At 30.7% G+C, this 23299-nt stretch overlaps 1 protein-coding gene across 1 annotated transcript in view; it reads left to right on the top strand.

The window, feature by feature from the left end:
- Positions 1-23299, top strand: part of LOC126773644 (uncharacterized) — a 115950-nt gene that overhangs the window by 70665 nt on the left and 21986 nt on the right. Inside the window, exon 2 of the mRNA XM_050494650.1 lies at positions 17028-17225. Coding sequence (XP_050350607.1) covers positions 17028-17225 — 198 coding nt within the window. The remainder of the gene's footprint in view (positions 1-17027; positions 17226-23299) is intronic.

Below are 23299 nucleotides of genomic sequence, written 5' to 3'. Positions count from 1 at the left end.
ATAATTAATATAAACAAATTTATGATAACTCTTTGTAAAACCGTTAAGCCGAACTGAGTAAATAGATTTTATAAAAAGTAGTAAAGCTATCGTTAATCCGTTTAAAAACCTGTAGAATAATTCAAGAAAATTAAATTGTTATTCGCAATAATTTTCTACACCAACCAAACTTAAAAAAAAAACTAATACAATCATTCGAAATTCAAATGTCGTAATTATCATTCCCTCGTAAAATGAAGTACTAAATATGTTGTAAAGCGATAATTATGATTCTACTCGCTATCCCGCCATGGTTATCAGTAGGAACATAACGAATGAAATATGAATCACACTTAATATTGGATACATCGCCGTCCTTAAAGTTCATCGAACGAATGATATCGACTCGATATAAATCGAATTAAATTGATTACACGATTCTTTTATTACATCGTTCTGTCAAGTGATTGCTTAAAGCTATAAAACTGAGATATGCGTAAAATACAAATACATGACCAAGTGTATACTTTCACGTAGTGTTAAAAAAGATTTATCAAATATATTGTTACGTCTCTTGATCGTACTTATTATAGCTGACATATCCATTTTAATAGGACGTTTCATATTTTAGTGACTTTTTATTTTATCCGAACACAAATCGATTAATATTGATCTCAAATGAAAATCTTCGATTGTGATTCACGTTTTCAAGCCGTTGGGCCATCTCGGTTCAATATGTATGGATATGCATAAAATTTAAAATAACATAATACGTATTAATATTAAGTTGGACACCGACACTATATAGTATATAGTAAACGATATGAAAAGACTTCGCACATCATTATTTTTATTGACATATAATTCTGTATTATGTTATGCCTCACGGTTTCATCCGCGTTAAATTATTATTCAAACTTATTGATATTGATATATATTGGTATTTATATATCAGTAGTCTACTAATGCTCCACGTTTTGAGTTCATGGCATGATATAATAACTAACCTTCCCAATGAATGAACTATCTAACGCAAAAAGAAGTACTAAAATCGGGCAGGTAGCTTTAGATATGCATATTACTGCAGTCATATTTATAATTTTGACATATAAATTACTACCATCACCAGTAAACGGTGATCAGGACTTGTTCAAGACCGTCTAGGTAATTTCCACCCACTCGTCAATTATTATACCGCTAAACTGAAATAATTTCTATTTTTGAATTCCGGTTTAAAGGGTGACTGAGCCAATGTAATCAGAAGCACTAAGTATAAAACAGATTTATTCTCATGGTTGGCACAATGTTGGTATATGGAATGTTTCTTATTTCTTATAGTTCCAATGTCTACTTACCAGTTTGTGAATCTGCTTGTCTACAAAAAAACTAACATTTCAATATCAAATTTATCACAAATTCTCAACATTGCGATTCAAATAAAACAGCAATGATATCAGAGTATCGTATCCCGAGTACGAGCTAAATGTACCCATATATGCGACCGCAGCAGACTTGTACGAATTTATGTGAGCAAAACAATAAATCGGACACGCAATAATAACATTGAAAAAGGTTGTATGACCTTCATAAGCATGAGATTTGATGTGTCCTCGAGACCTTCAGACTTTCATTTTATTTTACGGACAACTTTGACTGAATAAAGTAAATCAAAGATGTCCCTTAAATAAGATGAAAGTTGATATAGACTTATTTTTATAAATAAAAAATATATATTTGAAGCTTTAATAGTTGTACTATCGTCATCCCCGCTTCTAGAACAAGTTTAACGTTTAATTGGAGAGAAAAATTTTAGTAATAGTATATTGATATTTATAAAAATTCTAGTCACTGATTTCTACATAATATAAATAGAATAATTAATAACGTGACTGTAACGTCTTTGAAACTTATTTTATTACGACCTAAATTACAAATAAACACTATACACGTGTGATAAAGGTAAAAATAAAATAGAGTACTTAGTGTTTGTTATTGTATTTTTAAGAGAAATATTCTCTATATCTTTTAATATTGTGTTTTTTTTTAATTGACTTAAATAAAACGAAGGCTCTATTTTCTCGTTTGTAAATTTTTATGTTTGCAATATTTGCAAAAACTGCAGGACTTTTTCATTGTAGCAATATATATATATATATACTTATAAAGTTTTATTAGATGACATAAACACAAACATTTATTAATCCGTAATATAATATATTACGATTTATTTGGAAAAAATGCTTAATTTTATATTGATCAGTTAAATTATAAATACTTATTAAAGTCAGTTCACGTTTCGAAGGCTGTTGTTTTACATAATACACCTTTGTTAACGATAATGGAAAATGTAAATTGAGAAGGTAAGGGAAATTCAAAATGAATATATTACGACTTCTTTTTAAAATTCTGTAGACTACAGCAGTACATTATATCACCGACATCACAAGATCAAAATGAGCTTTTATTCTATGGTACTTTTAATATAATAGACAAATATTGTAATGCAATAAATATTGAGCCAAGCTATCCGACCGTACTGAGCAAATACGTCTTGCCATTTCATTTTCCCGTACGATTTTTCAAACATCATTAATGTATATAACTGGACCAAATCAAAGATATTCTAGTAGTCTTTTGAACCTCAATATTACAAGATTATATATGTTACATGTCATATCAGAATAGATCAGCTTTGTCTTGTTCGAGTTAACGCCGATTCAACAAGACCTACTTTTTTTAACATAGTAAATATTTTACAAAAAATATTTTTTAAGTGTATTTGCCAATTTTTTTAAATAAATTTTCATTATTTGTTTTTTTTTTATACTAGAAAAATATAAGTAGGTCCTTTTCAATCCGTTGTTATAATAAACAGCGTCGGCAATAGAAATAAGCGATGACTCTCCTAGTTTCTTCACCTTAGCGGTGTCACATGTATACATCCACAAAGTGTAATCGATTCGTTAAAATATTTTTTCAATTGGCAAATATACCGATTTCGGACTTTGTACCTTGTATTACACACAATTTACAAATCGCCTAATTTTCCTTTAATTTTTATGGAACCGCTCTCAAACTGTAATCCATTCAATAAAATAATCTCACAATAGTAATATTCTATAAAATTAACAATATACCAATGATTTTGCTGTTGGTGCAATTTCTACAAACGAAATTCTTAGGCCGATTTTGCAATCACAAGGTAACAAGGTAAGTTATATCTGGCGTAATAATTTGACGTCTTGGCTGTTTTTGTATAAATTAAGAAATGGATTTGAAAGTTCATTTTACCAATATGCTTTAGTGCAGGTTGTTAGATATGTGTTACCACATTTTCCTGCACCGAGATGAATTAGTAACATATGTGAACTCAATAATACTCAATGAACATGCGACTTTCGGTTGAAACCACGTGATCGTCCAATCCACTCGATCCCCTGGGCCATCTCGGCTGTATGTGAAAGCCATGAATTTCGATAAAAAATATATCCTCTAAAAAGTATCCACGTAAAGTTCCACATTTATTGATTCACTATCGGCCATTGCCGTTTCCCAATTTGGCGTGCGCGAGCGGACATGCGCGCGCGACTATTTATACAACGCGCCCGCGCCGCTCTATCCCGTGCCTTATAATTATAGACCAGAATCCATTGCGAATACGATGTACCGTGTATGCGATGATTGGAATACGTATGCCATGAGTCACTTGGACACTTAGGTGCTATGTAAAATATTGGGATTCTTTTGCGATAATTTTGTTCGATATGTGTGAAAGGTTTTTACAAAAGTAAACACTGTAAACGATGAAAAAATATATCATTTACTTTTTTATTTTATAAGATTTATTGCACGATTATATTAAATGAGCTTAAAATTTTTTTAAAAGGCGATCCCTTTTATCTTATTTTGTGACAGAAATTATAAGGATTATAAAATATAATATAATAAAAAAGTAACATAGAATATAGTTAAAAAATACTTGCGAAATTAATATAAGTTACACATATGTAAATGAAAAAAGTACATACTACAATACAAGAAAAATATATTACTTTAGAATATTATAATAAACTTTGGAAGTCAGGTTCAAAGTTCATGCACGTTAAATATTTAAACACTTTCAAACAAGTCTTAAATATTTCTCATGCCAAAGAAAACTCATAGAACAGACATTTTAGAAATAAACATAAATCCACTTTTATACAAGCAACCTATTATAAATTATAATAATATGGTTGAAAATTATCTTTATAATCAAGCATTACAGATGTATGGTCCAGGGTCAAAACACGTGAAACTTAACCGAAAATTGCGGATTCAAACTCGGGCAACCTGTGTTTTTATGTGTTTATATCTCGTGCTGGGCGGTGAAGGAAATCATCCTGCATGTGTCAGAAAAAAATCTGTCCAGCAGTTTTGCACAGCACATTTACAAGCTGTACTTACAGATATTTCTTCATAATCCGTTGTGTTTTTGTTTTTAATATGTAGAGTTACAATGTAGTGGTGACAGAGAACAGATGTCTCGCACAACAGCGTTACTTATAATAAATTAAAAGTCATAGAGTGAATATATACGTTTTTATATAAATCTCATTCGATATTATATTAAATGACGTCAAACATTTGATATCATAAGGTTTATCGATATTATAATTTTTTAGTTCGTTCGCAACAATTACACACAATTTTTTTTCAGGTACTTTAACATAGATAAATAAATATTAGAAACAAATGCGAATCTAGATGATGACGTTTTTTTTTAATTAACACGAAACTATACCAATATAGGGTTTTCTCACAAAATTTTTCTTCATCGACGAGAAACAATAAACATAAAAATTTAGATGACCATTTACGTCTTCTATCCACTGGGTCACTACGGCTCTGTCAATAATTTAAATCCTATACAGAGCGCCCCCCTTTTGCGCGGGCATAACAGCGAACGAAAGCTACTTATACATATATTAATCCTCATGTGTTGTACATAAAGTAAAACGCAATTTACTGACACACGTACAATATATAACACGTATAATAGTATATATTGTGGAAATGTATTGCGCTTTCCATCGCATATGTATGTACGCAGTATATAACATTACATAGTATTAACGCATTATCAAATTAATACAACTACCCTGGTGTGGGATTCATCACCAGCCGAAAGACGTCCACTGCTGGACAAAGGCCTCCCCCAAGGATTTCAAGAAGGTGTGGGATTATCATTTATCTATACATATAAAAATAATATAGTTCTGTACGCTAATGTCTAGACTTCGTGAGTACAGCCATCAATCGTTCTAACCAGTACGGCCCTTACAGACTCTAATTTATTTAGTTTTGTTTAACCCTAATAACAAACTTAGAGATTTTGTGTATAATAATTAGTTGAAATATAATTTAATCTGATACATACGTGATCCATTTGAAATAATATTCTAATTTCTCACCCCAGCTTAGCACGTATAGCACTCTCTTAATAATTGTTTCAAGTAACTATTTTAACCTATATTATTTTTATATAAGTTAGATTTAATCAGCGCATCGTAAAGATAGTCTCCCTCAGGATTTATATTTTCAAACTTAATCAACAGATATCGTTATAATTATATATTACTTGCACAAAATATATACCCTAAATATACTCCAGAATGAACCTATTAGTAAATACAGATGCGTCTATCTGGCGGGCGATAATACATATATTTAACCTCCTGGGAAATTGTGTCTGGATACAAATTAAATTTAGAACATCATTAAATGATCAAATTTTGATTCCATATACCTATTATTTCGTCCTTAAACTCAAGTGAGTAAAGGTCGTAGTATGTCTATGTTCACTACAGTGTTCGAAAGGCCGTTTTACGCAGACTGTGTTGATTCACAAACATTTAGAAAGCAAAATATTTTACGTTCAAAGCTTATACGCATTGCTCGACAAATACACGCGGTCTTGTATAAGCAAATTATTGTAAATCGTTTAACATGCGTACAACGTCTACCTTTAATTATTATAATATGTTTATTCTTTCCTAAGACAATTTATGCGAAATCTCCCTTACAAAATTCGTTATGAATAATATTTCGAATTTTCTAAACTATAAATAGTTTTCTTAGTCCTAATTCTTTAAAAAAAGAAATTTATACAGTTGTGTTGTTCGTACGTTGGGCTTATCTTTTTTCTTGTTTTGATTTTATTTAGTTTTTAATGTGCTTGTACTTGTATGTTTTTATTTTATGACAGCATCACAATCAAGATTGCTGATGACGTAAGGCGCATACATCTTTTTGCATTTAATTATGTATCAGCTACAGAAAACATACAAGGTCGAATACATTATTACGTCACACAATGAATGGCTATTAATTATTATTTTAAAATATTTGACAACAATGATTTGACCCTTTTACCCATCTTAAGTTTTTCGCTATAATTACTCTTTTCCTATACCTTAAGACATTTACACGTAATCTGCCTGTATTAATTAAAAAAAAACATTTTTGTACATACATGATTGTATACAGTAGTAATGTGTAGTAATATTTCCACAGCTAGGCTAAGGCCAACTCTCCTCTTGAGAAGGCTTGGAGATTATTAAACAACGCCGTTCTATTGCGATTTTATAAATTATCCGAAACATTTTTCTCCAGAGCATGAAATTGATTTTAAAGGCAAATTTAAGTACATGAAGACAGTGACGCTAACGCGATTAAGATTCACGTTTTTCATCTACTAGGTCATCACGGCCCTAGCTTGTGTAGGTCACTTCAAAATATAATTTAAGCAGGTCGTGCTTTAGCTTTATAGCGTGAAAACGTTGATGTTGCCCCAGCACTCAACACACAAACTGCTTCGAGGATGACACCTTCAATATTTTCACCACAACACCAACTTTCTCTGTATTTAATCGCAGAAATCATTTTTTGTTAATTTGTATCTTATAACTTTAACAAATATATTTTAATAAACATTCTTATCATGTTCGTATAATAAAATAACATACTTCGATTTCTAATATTTAATATGTTTTATAATTTAGTATATAATTAGATTGATCAAAAAAACGAGTCTGATATTATAGACATTATAGACATTATCTATAGTATATTCCAACGACAAGAGGAGTAAAAATAAAAAAAAACCATAGATCTACATTCCATCCTATTAGTTACTAGCTCTTGATTAATATATAATTATTTATATAACAAAACTATTTATGTAATTTGACTTTCAAAGTACCGTTAACAATTTTACTTACATTAAATACGCAATTTCTTCAGGAATCTATAATAAATACTTATCACAAATGATTTTAATCTTAACTCTACTTGAATTCAAGGTTCATTGCCATTGTTCATTCAAGTTGTTTATTGCCTGCAATTGGAATGCGACTAAAATGTGAAATATGAAAAGTAAAATGGGAAAAGTGTTTTTAGTATACTAAAATTGAATAATAAAAGTTAATGAATTGTTAAAAAAAACAGCTGGGTCATCACTTTCAATTCTGTCACACTTAGTGACAACTATTTTTTAAAAAGAAAAGTACTATTTTTTTTTTAAATATATACTTAATAAATATTCAAAGTTAATTACGTATAAAAGTAATTAGTGGTTTAAAGTCATTGTCATATAACTTGTTAAAATATTTTTTATTTTATTTTTATAGTATAGGAAGGCGGACGAGCACATGGGACAACTGATGATAAGTGGTCACTAACGCCCATAGACATTGGCATTTTAAGAAATGTTAACCATCGCTTACATCACCAATGCGCCACCAACCTTGGGAATTAAGATGTTATGCCCTTGTGCCTGTAATTACACTGGCTCACTCACCCTTCAAACCGGAACACAGCAATACCAAGTACTGCTGTTTTGCAGTAGAATATCTGATGAGTAGGTGGTATCTAACCAAACGAGCTTGCACAAAGCTCTACCACCAGTAAATAATGACTTGTTATTAACTTAATAACTAATTAACTTATAAACGTTGTTTAGCGGGTGATTAGTTAAACAATACTGTCTTATTCTTTCGAATGTCACATCAATAATGACAGAAAGAGCGAAAGCAGTATTTATCTATACAGACACTGTTTATAAGTAAGGCCGACTATTTCTTTAGGTAACTTTATTGTGATCAACAACACATCTGTACGACGTTTTAATAGCTTTGTCAGTCTTGAAGTAGAAAGCTAAGCTAAGATATTTTCTCTGTATTCTTTGACACAGATTTCTATGTCGTATGAATAATAATCAATATTTCATTTACTTAAGTTAAATTTACGTCAGCAAAATCTCTTTTGCTTAGTATTTATTTATAGCCGGAAACCAGACGGTAAAATGGGTTACCTGAGTGAATTTGATGGGAAACTTTAAACGTTTTACAACACCACCAATACGCCGCCATGCTATAACCCTTGTACCTGTAAATATATAATTTAATATAATGAGCAGTTAGGCTAATGTTATTATGAAGTTTGGCGATTAAGTCGAAAACAATCTGCCGTTTAAGAGCTTACATGGCGTGCGCTGTGTAAATCGATGGAGTTTTATCGAAATTAATATGTCGGAATTCTTACTGAACAAACAGTTCTATAGAATGGTCCACGACATAATATGTTATCTACCTATCTAGAACCCGTGCGAAGTCAGGACGATCGTTAATAATTATTGTGATTGAATAATAAATAAATTATTGATTGCAGTTCTGTGTCTGTCTAAAAAGTTGTTCTCAATCTTAAACATACGTTATAATTAAATCATTAAGTTGATCATTAATTATATATATACTATGATACACTGAGTTTCTCTTGCCAGGACTATTTTCTCGTATATGAGATTCTTATTAATCGATTCTAATGTAGATATAAATACAATATAATTAATTATATAATATCGAATATCGAAATCGCAATATTACAAAATAGTGAAACTTATTCGGCTTATGAAAAATCATTAAAATAATAATTGGTAATTATATAATACAATAAATAAATCATTTTAATCAATTTAATTTGAAAATAATTCGATACAGGACGTTATTTACAACATTATAATAACTTCATATTTAATTTTGCGCTGGTTGATTTATCTAGACTAATATTATAAATCCGAAATTTACTCTATCTGTCTTTTACCCTTTCACGCCAAAACCACTGCACCGTTTTTGATTAATTTTAGTATAAAGCAAGCCTGAACCCTTTTTTTTTACGCTTAAAAACGCTTTACGCGTTTCCCCCACGGGAACAGTGGACAGTTTTGTGGGGCTCGCCGGTGTCCAAGGCGCCGAGTGCGCCCCGAATATCGGAATACCCACTAAAAAACCAGCTGTACCCTTTTCCTCTTAACGAGGAGCGCCACAGGATCGCTTTCGCATGCTACCGTGACGCTCTCACGGAGATGACATGAACCTACCTAGCCTTGAACCCTGAGGTAGGACCTAGGCTTCTTTTTTATACCTAATACCTGCCTATCTCTAACACTAGTTATTAATTGCTTATTCCCTTAGTGATTTTCCGTTTGACAGCTGTCAAATTTTTCTATATAAGTACAGATTAATTTATATGTAAATGAGATAATTATTGCTAGTCTAAACTAAGGCTACCTGCATTAAACAGTCAAAGATTCTTTTAATTGGTATAATAGATTAATCAATCAACTTGCCGTTTTCGAACACGAAGAACTGACCGGCCGTCTTTAAGTTGTTGCGATGTGTGGGAGCGGTCATTATTTACTAGTAAAGTCTCGTGCAAATGTATTTTTAATCTCGTACGATGTAGACTACCAGTCGAGGACTTTAGAAACAAAATACATAACATACACATACATAACAAATTAACAAAAATGTAAGTTTTTATAGAAAAAAATATTCAACACAACCGTCCGTTTATATTACATTGCTTAGAAAAATAATATACAGACATATATGGCATTTTCGTATCCCAAAAAATATTTAAGCTAGAAAGTAAATTCCGAAATTTTATGTACTCGTAACATAATTAATTTAACCGTATTTCCTGTGAACTTCGCTTAACATTGCGGACTTCAGCTTCAAGGTTATCGTCTCGATCCGCATAATCTGATAAAAAAACATTACGTACATAGAAAAATTCAATATACTGACGTGATCACACAAAAGGATGTGACAAATGGTCGCTACAGGGAATGTAGGCTTCTAACGAGCTGTTGTTGATTTTTGGAAGCGTAAATGTGTTTTTAATCTATAAATAATACTAAGGATCATAAAATAGCACTATTTTGATAAAAACGTACGTAATTAATAATTTATTATTATTAGTGTAAGCTGAGTGTAAATTAATTTATCATTAATTATATCGTTGTTAATTATTTCCTTCACTTAAAAAGCGAGATATTATAATTAGGTATACCAATTAAATTAAATTTTTACATAAATTGCTTAACTTAAAATCATTTAAGTATAATGTGTATAATCAGGCCGTAATTATCTTATGTCAGCTTACTGTTTAATCCTTAAGTTGTTTTAAATACTTAATTAGTTTTTTATCTTCAATAATAACTTTTTTTAATTTCCTGGTGGTAGAGCTTTGTGCATGCTCGTCTAGGTAAGTACCATCCACTCATCAGATATTCTACCGCAAAACAACAGTACTTGGTATTGCTGTGTTACGGTTTGAAGGATGAGTGAGCTAGTCTAATTACAGGCACAAGGGACATAACATCTTAGTTCCCAAGGTTGGTGGTTTAAGCGATGGTTAACATTTCTTACAATGCCAATGTCTATGGGCGTTGGTGACCACTTACCATCAGGTGGCCCATATGCTCGTCCGCCTACCTATACTATAAAAAAAAGTTCCTCGATTCTTTAATTATATTTTATCATTTGGGTCATCAAATTAGGAGCAATTTATCTTGGAAACTATATTTTTGGCAATGGCTCCTCTTCACTATGCCAAGTTTCACTCTTCGAATCTATTCATTCATTTTTTAATATACATGTAGGAAAAATTACCCTTTAATGAGGATTGCATGTTTTTTAAAAGTTCGTGGACTTGTGACGTCTATAAAATTGTAGGCCAAGGAGAATCCTAAAACGAATTTAACAGGCGTGCCAATACCGAAGCGATGCGTATCCGTTATCCGAATAGATTGGAATGTTACCACAGATAATAATTAAACCTAGTTGTATCATAGAAAATTAATGTACTACGTAATTATTGCTATTTTCTATGAAGATTTTTTAATAGAGAGTTAAAGGAATAATAATGATGACGTTTAATAATGTTTAAAAACAACAACAATTTCATCGATTTGTGAAAACTTCATTGACTTTTATTTATGCTCTTAATTTTGTCTGTTGTTGAGCCTTTGTGTGTTTTTGAATTAAACTGGTAAGTGCTTACAAATATAGTTATGATGTAACAGAACAATGTAAAATTATTGAATATAGACAGGTTCAAGCATATTACTTTGACCTTATGGGTAACGAAATTCGATTATAAATTTATTTAATTCGTAACCAATTTGTACGAACGCGTAAAATGTTAACCATTAAATAGAAATTGGTAGTAAATACAGAATTTCTTAAACTCTGGTTTTTGGTCTGGTTGGCATTTAAATAATATTTATATAAAAGTGTAGGTAAAATGGTCTTTCACTCTTAACTATAATAAATTTTACCTAACTAAACATTAATGTACCGTTTAATAGTTTTTTTACATAACAATAAATAAACAAAAGCCAGCGGTTTCCTATTTTCATGGTTCGTGGATCCTTTAAAATCGGTGTAATTGTACTATTGTGATATCAAGGTCTTTTAAAATGGGTAGCATATTTATTTCGTGTTGATGTTGTGTTCATTAATAATTGAATTAGTTTACTTAATTATAATGGTTGAGTAGCTGTGCCCATCCGTTTATATTATTCGATTATATTTAATAAGTTATCGTTCGATTTGATTCAAGTTATATTTTTAAAAAGAGAATAAAAAAAACCACTAAAAAGCAAAATGCGGTTTCATAACTTTCTCCATTTTTTATCTGTAAGGAAGGAGGCGTATAACAAGGTCATAGACCGACAAGACTAGCGTGTTCGAGTGGGAACCACTTAGCTAAATTCGCAGCAGTGCAGACTGCAGCTGCGGCCAGAAATAGCAGGACACTGCAATCGATAAAAATGAAAATTGCTGTTGCAACTTGCAATACGCACTTGTATATGTATGCACATGTAAATATATAAATATTTATATTATTATTACGAGTAAGAACAATCAATTAAATGTACGGAACGTACGTATATCGAAAATATTTCAATAGCTCTATGCAAATACTATGTTTGAGGTGTAATAATGGTTGTATGTGTGTAGCTAATATTAACCCTAAGCCTTATACTACCTTTATACCTTTTTTAACCAGTAACATTAACAAGTAGTAGACTGGTGGTAGAGCTTTGCACTGGTGGTAGAGCTTTGTGCAAGCTCGTCTGGGTAGGTACCACTCACTCATCAGATATTCTACCGCAAAACAGCAGTACTTGGTATTGTTGTGTTCCGGTTTGAAGGGTAAGTAAGCCAGTGTAATGACAGGCTCAAGGGACATAACATCTTAGTTCCTAAGGTCGGTGGCGCTTTGGCGATGTAAGCGATGGTTAACATTTCTTGCAATGCCAATGTCTAAGCCCTACCACCAGTAGTTTTAAATATATAAAGAAATGCTGGTATATATATTTTTAAGCCTAGTTAATTTAGATCTACATTGCATGACATTAGTCCACGACGTAAATTTTACATGACATATGTACACGGTGTATATTGTATTGTGTATGAAAAACAAGTAACTTCAACAAGTAGAGTTTTTTTTTTATAGAATAGGAAGGTGGACGAGCATATGGGCCACCTGATGGTAAGTGGTCACCAAACGCCCTTAGACATTGGCATTGTAAGAAATGTCAACCATCGCTTATAGCCAATGCGCCACCAACCTTGGGAACTAAGATTTTATGTCCCTTGTGCCTGTAATTACACTGGCTCACTCACCCTTCAAACCGGAACAAAACAATACCAAGTACTGCTGCAAGTTTTGCGGTAGAATATCTGATGAGTGGGTGGTACCTACCCAGACGAGCTTGCACAAAGCCCTACCACCAGTATCTTCTCTTATATTATATTTAGAAACTCAGTCTTTATGAAACATATTGATCATTCCTACATTAATAAACAGCTTTTTAAATTTAGTTTATTCCAAGTTATTTTGTATATTCCTACAAAATGCATATCTATACTTATAAAATAGCTTAACCTGAAAAATAAGTTCTTTTTATTACGTAAGCTTCTGATAAAGAAAAAATTATATAAATGTCAACGTTAAGGGGGCTAATGGAAGGGGTAACTTTGAATGAATTTTGTTCAAGCGAAGTCGGGACAGTGAGCTAGTTCCCTGTAAACTTTTATTCAGTGATTCCCAGTCGATTCCCGTTTCATTGTGAGAGCGATAAAATGTTCCAATTTATATTATATTGAATCTAACCTCACCCACGCCGCCGTTATTTATATCGCGATATTTTCGGGCGCTTTGTAATATAAGCGGGAATCGTTTACACAAAAATCTATACAAAATGTCATGACAACGTTATAATCTTGATACATACGAATATATAAATATAAAATGTATGTTTGTCCTCTATGCGTTCCTAAGCCTAAAAAACCAAGTTTTTTTCTTTGTGTATGTCGTACAATATTTTTTTGTGTGGACCTTTATGCTATCCGTGCAAAGGCACTACTTTTTATTTATTAGTTATTGGGACAATTTTGAAAAATCAAGCTTTTCATAATAAATATAACGAGTAATGAAAGATGCAGTTATAAGACCGTTGTAGCTAGGGGAAAATATAATATACATATATTTAGAATTAATTGATTTAATATAATAAAATTGATTCAAAATATTCTGTTTGATTATAAAATGAAAACTGTTTTTTTCTGAATATTCAAGTACATTGTTACGTAGATAAGTAGATCGTTTCAGTTAATTTAGCTTTATTACTTTATCTCTAATGTATATAAAGTGTTCAAATTAGCAGTAAAAACATTCATCGGCTTGATTCACGTTTATCGTTCACCTCGTGTAATGGCAAAGGATAACAACGTAAGAAAACCTACATATTTTCAAAGCCTTCTACTTGAGTGGTATTTGCCCAGCAGTGGGGCATTTATGAGCTGTTATTGATTGATAGTTTTAATAAATATATCTCAATTTCAAAGATACTTTCTTTCAATGGTTTTTTCCACGATTCAGAGAGTATTAACCAAGTATTTTTTAATGGTCATTATAATATATCGCTCATGTATACCGTTCATATTTTCTACCCATAATTCGGATTGAAATCCATTTAAACTATTGATACGAACTTTTAATTATTATTATTTTTTAAATATATAATTGGAAGATGGACAAACATGTGGCCCACCTGATGGTAAGTGGTCACAAACGCCAATGTAATGTAAAAATGTTAACCATCGCTTACATCGCCAATGCGCCACCAACCTTGGGAACTTAAGATGTTATGTCCCTTGTGCCTGTAATTACACTGACGCACTTACCCTTCAAACCGGAACAAAACAATACCAAGTACTGCTGCAAGTTTTGCGGTGGAATATCTGATGAGTAAGTAGTACCTCTCCAGACGAGCTTGAACAAAGCCCTATCACCAGTAAAAATATAATGTATTTGTTAATTATTAATTAATCATTTTAGTGATCCTTTTCCATAATTTTAGTACACTCGGGAATATTTGTAAGTGAGAACTATTGATGATAAGACCGTCTTTTCTTGTAATTTTATATTCTCTTTTTTTTAATCAAGTTTACATAAAGTTTGTTACCTACTCAGTGTAGTAAAGTTTTTTTTACCTATGTTTTGCAAATGTACACACATTTTCGAAATGTCTGAAGATATATTTCTCAATCGTATATGAGTTTTATTAAATTTTGCTTCGAATTCACAAAATTAACAAGTAAAACGGATGTGTGCTGCAAGTTCGTGGCTAATTTGATTTCACCAGTGATGTAACGTTGACTGAAAAGATAACCGAACGTTGATTGAGACGTAGGCGTGTATCCTTAACGAAGTTATGAATGCAGCTATTTCAAATTACGAACACAAAATTTCATGTTATAACTGACAATTTATTCTTAACTCGCGCTCGGATTTCATACTGAAATAAAGGAGTTCATTGACTTTATTTTTTTTATTGAATCCCAAATATTTTATAGTATCATGATAATGTATCTTTCAGCCCAGTATGCAAACCTATATAATACATACACTATGATATTTATTATATATGAACATTTAAACTTTTAGTATATATGTACTAACGGTTTTAATTATTCTATTGAAACGGTTAAATTTACATTATATTACAAATAAGTAACAAACTTAAGTGCATTTAATAAACCATAAAATTTACCTATAATCCTACTTTTGAGCCAGAGCGAATTTAAAACTTTGCAACAAACAAAATTTAATATTTTTATGGGATAAAGTTGTTAATAAAAAAACAATCACATGATTAAATTTTTTTTTTAGATATAAGCATTTTCTACATGTTAGTGATGTACAAAAAAGTATACATTAAATTAAATTGAAATCTCAAAATACTTGATATTTCACACTTTCAAACAATTCAACGTTTATTCTTGGACATAAAAAAGGACGTACGGAACTCGAAATATGTAGTGGGATCGACTTACGAGATAATGTAATTCAAAGTAATGTCCAAAGGGTTTTTTTTTGTTGCAAAACAATTTATTAGGAGATAATATTACTTCTTCCATTCTTGGAACGTTAATCTTAATAAATAAGTTCTTCTTAGCCTTTTCGTCAACACGACCCGAACTTTATTCGTAATAAATTCGCCATAAATACTTATATAACTAAGTAACACTTACAAAAATACTTAAGTATATCATATAAATACTTAAATTATCATTATATATAAGAACATGAAATTCAATATAAATACCAAAACACGATGCATCATTTATTAGTACCTATAGATATAAATTATAGATTTTCGCAATTTGTAAATAAAAACCACACATACGATACCACACTACATTATCATGTCATTTATTTATGTTTTTTGCTTGTTACTACTATAACGCAAGTCATATCCGGAAAGTTGGATTAAAAATGACATCACATAGCCTATGACACGCGAGACACTGAAAGGAATACGACCTCATTAGGTAAAATATACATTACATGCACAAGCACAGTTAAGTTAAAAAGACATATACAAAGAATGCTAAAAACCCCTTCGTTTTCCTTCGCCGAAGTCATATGTAACCTATGTGTTCTCTCAATTGTAGTTAATACATCTTTAAAATATTAATCATAAATAAGGCATATTAATCTATGAGATTATATAGTTTGTTTTTCATACAGGATTCATGTATATTGATATTTGATTCTTACATATATTTTTAAAAATAGATACATGAGATTTTTATTGACAAAAATAATGTGTAGGTAACTACAAAGTTTATTCTCAATAGAATCTACATTCCGAACCTGTGTAAGTGAAGTGAAGTGGTAGCTTTAATATTTTTCTACATAATAATATGATAAACAAAGATTTTATTTTTTTAATCTACTTGAATTAAGAATCTTTATTTCTGGTTTTGATTTGAACATATAAAATACCTAAGTTAAAAAAATCATTAATATAACAAAAAAATAACTAGTTATTTTTTAATTATTTTTAAAATAAATAGACATTTACTTAGTTTGTTATTCCGTACTCGGGCACTCGCGTAAACACCAGGTATTGTTACCGAGTACGATCGATCATAGTTCACTTCTCGAAAGTTTTTGCATATTTTTCAATAATTATTTGCTCGTTCGAAACGTTGTAAAATATTTTAATCTATTCTTAACATCTTTTTTACAGTTAGCAATATATCGTAACAAACGAACAATAAAAACTTTGAAATCGTTTTTAAAATACTTGACTACTATTAAAAAAGGAAATAATTTAGATATTTATTTTTCCTTTATCTTTCCAGAACTACGCAGCGTCGACTCCCCCAAAGCCATCATCAGCGCCCGCGCATACGACTCTCCAGCGGTCAGTGCGCGCGGCGGGACCTTCGCGAGTCATACCGCGCTTTCATTTCCCCAAAGGCCGACCACCGCCCGCGCACCAGCAGGACCACGCACTACATAAAGTACAGTCAGCGTTCGCGACCTTCCCTAATAGTCAGGTTTGTACATATTAAATATAATAATAATTCTTTGTTGAGAGTTGAATTTAAGGTCGTGTTAAATTTACGTGCAACATTACTGTATTATAACATTCCAGTAAAACGTTTCTGATGCATTTGTGTTTTAATTTCTGTCACGTGTAGATAACGTTTGCACGCGCTTATTCTATTTTCAAATTACTGAAGCAAATGACAAAATAATCGTAGTAGTGTAATTACTTTTTTTTTTCTTCACTACCTACAAGTGCCAAACAATACAAGTGCAAAAATAGTTTTATACTAAGGAGTTTACATGTTTAATTCCAAATTAAATCATACACAAAACACTCAAAACAAGCAAACAAACCACAGCATTATTTTAGAGAAATGAAAACGTAATGCTTAATTTTAGTATCGAATATTAATATCAACGAGACACTAACGTGCATGACTTTGGGGCAAATTCAAGGTATGAATAACTTTATATATAATATAAGCTTGAAACAGTATATTTAGCAGAAATTTTATCATAACCTTTCTAATTTCATTCACTTGACCTAATTTTTGGATTCATAATAAATTTAACCTTCAAAGAGCATATTAAAGTGTATCAACAAAACGATTGAAATATTAACCTGTTTAAAACACAAAGGCATTGACTTAAGATGTATGAGCTTTCAGAATTAGGTTTGAAATATGCATTTTCCAACGTCCAATTTCTCGGCGCAGTATTTTTCAATTTTTTTTTAATATCTTCTTATATAATTTTTCTTTAGCAAGGCAAAGGAGTAATGCTTTGACCCCGTCTGTAACTTTAAATTTAGAACAAAAGTTGTCTGAATTAGATTGCTTAAGCGAAACGATCGCCTGTTGATCTGATCGTAAATGTATCTTTGTAGTTTCCCTTATTTTTTATTTATAGTGCTTCTTATCAATTGGAGTTCAATAAATAATAATGAAATAAATAAATAGTTGCTCGAATTTAAATTAATCTATATTATTTATACTAATCTTATAAAGGTAAAAGTAACTACGTCTGATTGAATCGCTTTCACGGTTATTTGGATGAAATTTGGTACGAAATTCTCATCCATCCACTGACACGCCGGCAAAAACTAATTTATGATATAAGTAGCAGACACACTTACTTATTGATCGTCAAAGTCAAAACTAAACGTTTCAGAAAAGAAACTCCTTGAATGAAACAACGGATTTTTTTTGTCAAATTTTGTAATTATTCACTTTATGCGATTCTTATCTTTACAGGAAAGATATAACGTGCTACGTTTTAGATTAATAAATATAAGAGCTTCTCGTGTTATTTATTTATATGTAGACCCATTACGTCTTCTCAACCTTCTGACAGCAAAGAATTTCGTAAATTTTTCGTTAGTTTCGTAAATTTATTTGTGTTCAATTTTAATTACCGCGAACGAAGACGTGACGGCGGATGACAGATAATATACAATATACAATCACCGTTTTTTTTTTAAATAAAAATATGTATTTTTATACATTAAGATTTTTTGTAAAAATCTTTTAAAAACATATGTATTATACGTCTTGTATTAAATATTCATCATATATCATTCAATCATTTATCACTAAAAATTACGATATAACGCATAAATGCTTTGTGCATTCATGCTAAAATTCCACTAGGTCATGGTGAAAATTAAATACATACACATTATTTCATATAAATAAAAAGGGTAAATATATAAAGGTTGTCAATATGAAATATAAAGCAAATATTATAAATACAATAATATTTAATGTAGTAATTGTTGAATACTTGAAAACATCGTAAATGTAATTTTATAATTACTTGATGATATGTTGTATCAATAATCAGCTTTATATGGAGTTTCATTGAAAGAACAGATAATATTCTGGAGCAATTCCAAATATTAAGCCTTTTGTATGTGTGTTTGCAAGATGACGGCTTATGTTTTGTGATCTTTTGCCAATTGGTACGAGCAAATTGCATGTCAACATTTTACGATTCTGTAGTCGAATGATACTTTAAATCAATAATTCAGTTTTCATATTTCGCACCACTATTTTACTTAATATTTTAAATGGTAAAGTTTTTGTGTATGTCTGTTTCTCCTTGTCCTTACAAAATAAGTTCTTAAAGAAACAAGTAATAGTCTGTTCTCAACTGATTCAAGCCTGTCAATACCGTAGATTAATCGATCTTTATAATGTGTGACACATTATAAGTAGTCTTTTATCTTATTTCAATTATTGTTATAAAATAAGATAAATTTTCTTAAGAAATGTTAAACAACTTAAATGCACAGTAAACCAAATTGTTCAAACGTACAAGGTGACCGTATTAATAATTTTGTACGACGGTCGAAACTTATGAACTGTGTATGTATTTTCCAGAATTACTTATGATACGGCTGTACTGGGCAAGGTATTAATATAATATTTCATTTTTAAAAATAGATAATTGACCACTCAGTGTCACAAAATAGTGATTTTACTCATGGCTATAATTTTCGGCGGTAACAAGCAAACTGTTCAGGAGATATGATAATACACAAGAGTATGCGCAATTACAGATGAACTCTTTACCCTCTCAAGGCACTCTGGCACGAAATGAGAGAGATCAGGTGCAGGATCAATGGTTTGACGTGTTTTCTTGAGAATTTCTTGAAAGAAAAATAACAATGACATTTATTGGCACTATTCAGGATTAAATCACAGGAGCCTCTTCATGAATCCGCAGCCTTACTAGACCTTGACTGGGCCAATGAAGCAGTTCCAATGTAATAAACTAAGTATCCAAAGGTTATCCAAGGATTTAATTTCTTTAATGTCGCCTTCGTACGTAATAGGTATATTTATTTGTCTAGACAGTTCAGATATATGGCAGCCATCTTTAATCCCATATATTTACCAAAATAACATTCATAAAAGATAGGCACTTCTTTCAGCGCTTCAATTTTCTTAAAAGAAATAATATTTCTACAAGTATCTTTATCAAGCACTATCTATCTGCTTTTAGTTCGCATGGATAATATTTTTTGAATGTTTGTTAGTTTTATTTTGAAATTGTTGTATGTAATTTTGTTGTTAACAACCACTGTTTGACATAATATATTTTTAGCATCCAGTAGTAAAACTAATTAAAAAAAAACCTTAAATTGGACTTTTTTTAAAAATAGAACAACAAATCATACAAATTCACACTTACTCACTCAATTTCTTTTAAAAATCCAAATAACACAATTGAACACATTCAACAAATCACAAGTCGCGCAAATAATGGATTCATCAATTATTAACCTTTCTGTTTGCCAACAAAATGGCGGTTTGAAATATGCGCATATCTTTTTTTTTAAATAACGGATAAAGGAATTTTCTAATTATAATATATTCAATTAAAGGACACCGACGCTTAGCCTGAGGACAATAAGTAGAAATAATAAATTCCCATTAAAAAAACTCCCAAAAGTACCTTAAAAAAATTCAAAATTGACTATTAGTTCGATCGATATACACAAAGTTGTTTTTGTATTTTGCATTTAACTAATGTTAAAAATAAATAAAAAAACGTCGCCGGCAAAATAATAAAAATACATCGGAATCCTGTTTCAAAGACGACGCCTCACGGAGCCCGTTCCTTGCAGTCAAATCTGGCGCTCGTCCAACGCTGGAACATGCCACAGCCTTGTTTCGCCCTTACTGCGTCAAATGCAGTCAGTTAAACGGATATGAGGATATATTTGAACTGTCTGCTCTCACTTGAACATTTCAGCGATGCCGTTCTGGCAGAGACCGAGACAAGAATGTGAAATGCTTTCCGTCTCGAGAAGTATTCCTGAAGTGACACGCTAATGACGCTGCTTAACATCTCCGTTCCTTGTCTCTCATGAATGGTTCTTTGTGTGCGACAAAAAAAAATTGCCATGGCTATAAATACTTAATTTTAAACCCGTTGCTAAGCTTTTATGGTGACAATGGAGCCATTAGTGACCAAAGTAATTTTATCGTAAAATAATAATGTCATAATTATTATGGTAAATAGCCTTAGATAACTGCTAAATTTGATTCTATAAGATGCATTACAAATGGCCATTTCAAATTCGATTCAAACTTCTGACATGAGATGTACAGGCGAAAGATACTCATCGAGGTTATGTTTTTTTGTCACCAAGTTTTAGTCAATGGAGGGTTGGTGAAATTTCAGGTGACCATTAACAATTGTTCTACTACTCAATACAAATATGTGATTACAACCATAGAGACCGATTTCACATTAGTATTTATAGTTTTACATAGATCTGCTTTTTTAATTTATAATTGAATACAAATTATAATATGCATGGCTGCACCTTCTTGCTCTTCATTTTTATATAATTTGTCAATTTGATGACAATTAAACAGTTTATATATTAAAACGAGCGCGTTGATTGTAATGTTAACATAAAAATAAATATATTTTCCGTTGCCATTATAAACTGAATGCAATTAGAAATTTGATTAAAGAATGTAGGTAAATCCCATTTTGAACAACACTACGAACACTACACACACTATACACATACACACTACATGAAATATATATATATATATATATATATATAATATATATATATATATTTCATGTAGTGTGTATGTTATGGGTATTTCGCTTATATATATATAAGCGAAATACCACTCATCACTAGTTCTTCTAAACCGCCCGATTGACTTGAAATTTGTTAAAGTTACTCCTTCCCTGACGTAGACGCTTACTAAGAACGGACTTTATGCAAATTCTATAATCTATAAAACATTAAACAAATCCAATGGTATCATAACAACATGAAATATTATTGGCAACAACCACAATAATTATAAAAAAGAAAAAGTCTATACCTACGTAGGACACATATAATGAAAAACTTAATGAAGATTCTATATATTACAGAAACTTCATTTATTATAACTAAGTATCTAACGAATAGTAATTTGATATTTTTCGTCTTTTTAACTTTAAAATGCTAAGATTAAGCTGAATGGAGCGAATCATTACCCATATACACTTAAAAATAAATTAATACAATTATATTTGTTTCTCAAAAATGATTTTCTTTTTTAACTGTAAGTACAAATATTGTAAATTTATTCATAAATTTTGATTAACACAATTAAAAATAAAAATGTAAATCCTTAAAAATATGTCAATTATATTTCTTTCTTGATGATACGGTATACCGTATAAATTGTTAACGACGACACGAACCATTGATTAAGAGGAATGTAACAATTAGAAAGAGTAATTGCTCTACGACGATTAAGATAAGAGACGTTTAAAAATTACCGAAAGAATATTCAATATAAAATCAGTAATTTATTAGTTGAACGAATGCAGCCAATTTATGTCTTAACTTACTAATAAAATTGGTCATGGTTTTTTGTATTGAGATTTTAAGTAGCTATCAAAACTACCACTTGGTGCAAACTCGTCTAGGTACTAGGTACCCATTACATATCCACGCCATATATACGCTAAACAACAACATTTACTTACTTGTTGTGTTCCGTTTCGAAGGGCGAATGACTCCGACTAAGGACTGTACATGGAGTTTTGTATCCCATTTCTTATATTCTTATTCTTGATTCCATTTAAAACTTTGTCTCCCGCGAGAAATCCAAATATTTTTCTTGGAAGAGCCACATACACACCTATATGTACTTTTCAATACAAAAGTTTGTTTCTTACATAACATTCAATCTTACAAAAAAGAAAATCTTTAAGTATTTATAAATGTTAATTAAGGATCATTTTGTTTAACATATTTTACTATGATCTGAATTCATTCTAAAGATATAAAGGAAGACACAAAAGACTATTAATAAATAAGGCTTAATATATTGTACAGGATATCCTTATTATATTATGAATGTGAAATTGAGTTTGTTTGTTTGTCTGTAACTCTTTCGCGAATTAACTAATCAACCGATAAATTTCGCATACACGTTGTCAGGTGTACATAAAAGTTTATCTGACAGGCGAGCAGAACTGGTGATAAAATAGCTTGGAGTAAGTATTCGTCAATTTTCATACAGGATACGTTAAAATAATTGTATATGAT

The sequence above is a fragment of the Nymphalis io genome, chromosome 2 (assembly GCF_905147045.1).
Source record: "Nymphalis io chromosome 2, ilAglIoxx1.1, whole genome shotgun sequence".
Lineage (NCBI taxonomy): Eukaryota > Metazoa > Arthropoda > Insecta > Lepidoptera > Nymphalidae > Nymphalis > Nymphalis io.
Note: the sequence above shows the minus strand (reverse complement) of the source record. Positions and strands in the feature narration are given on the sequence as shown.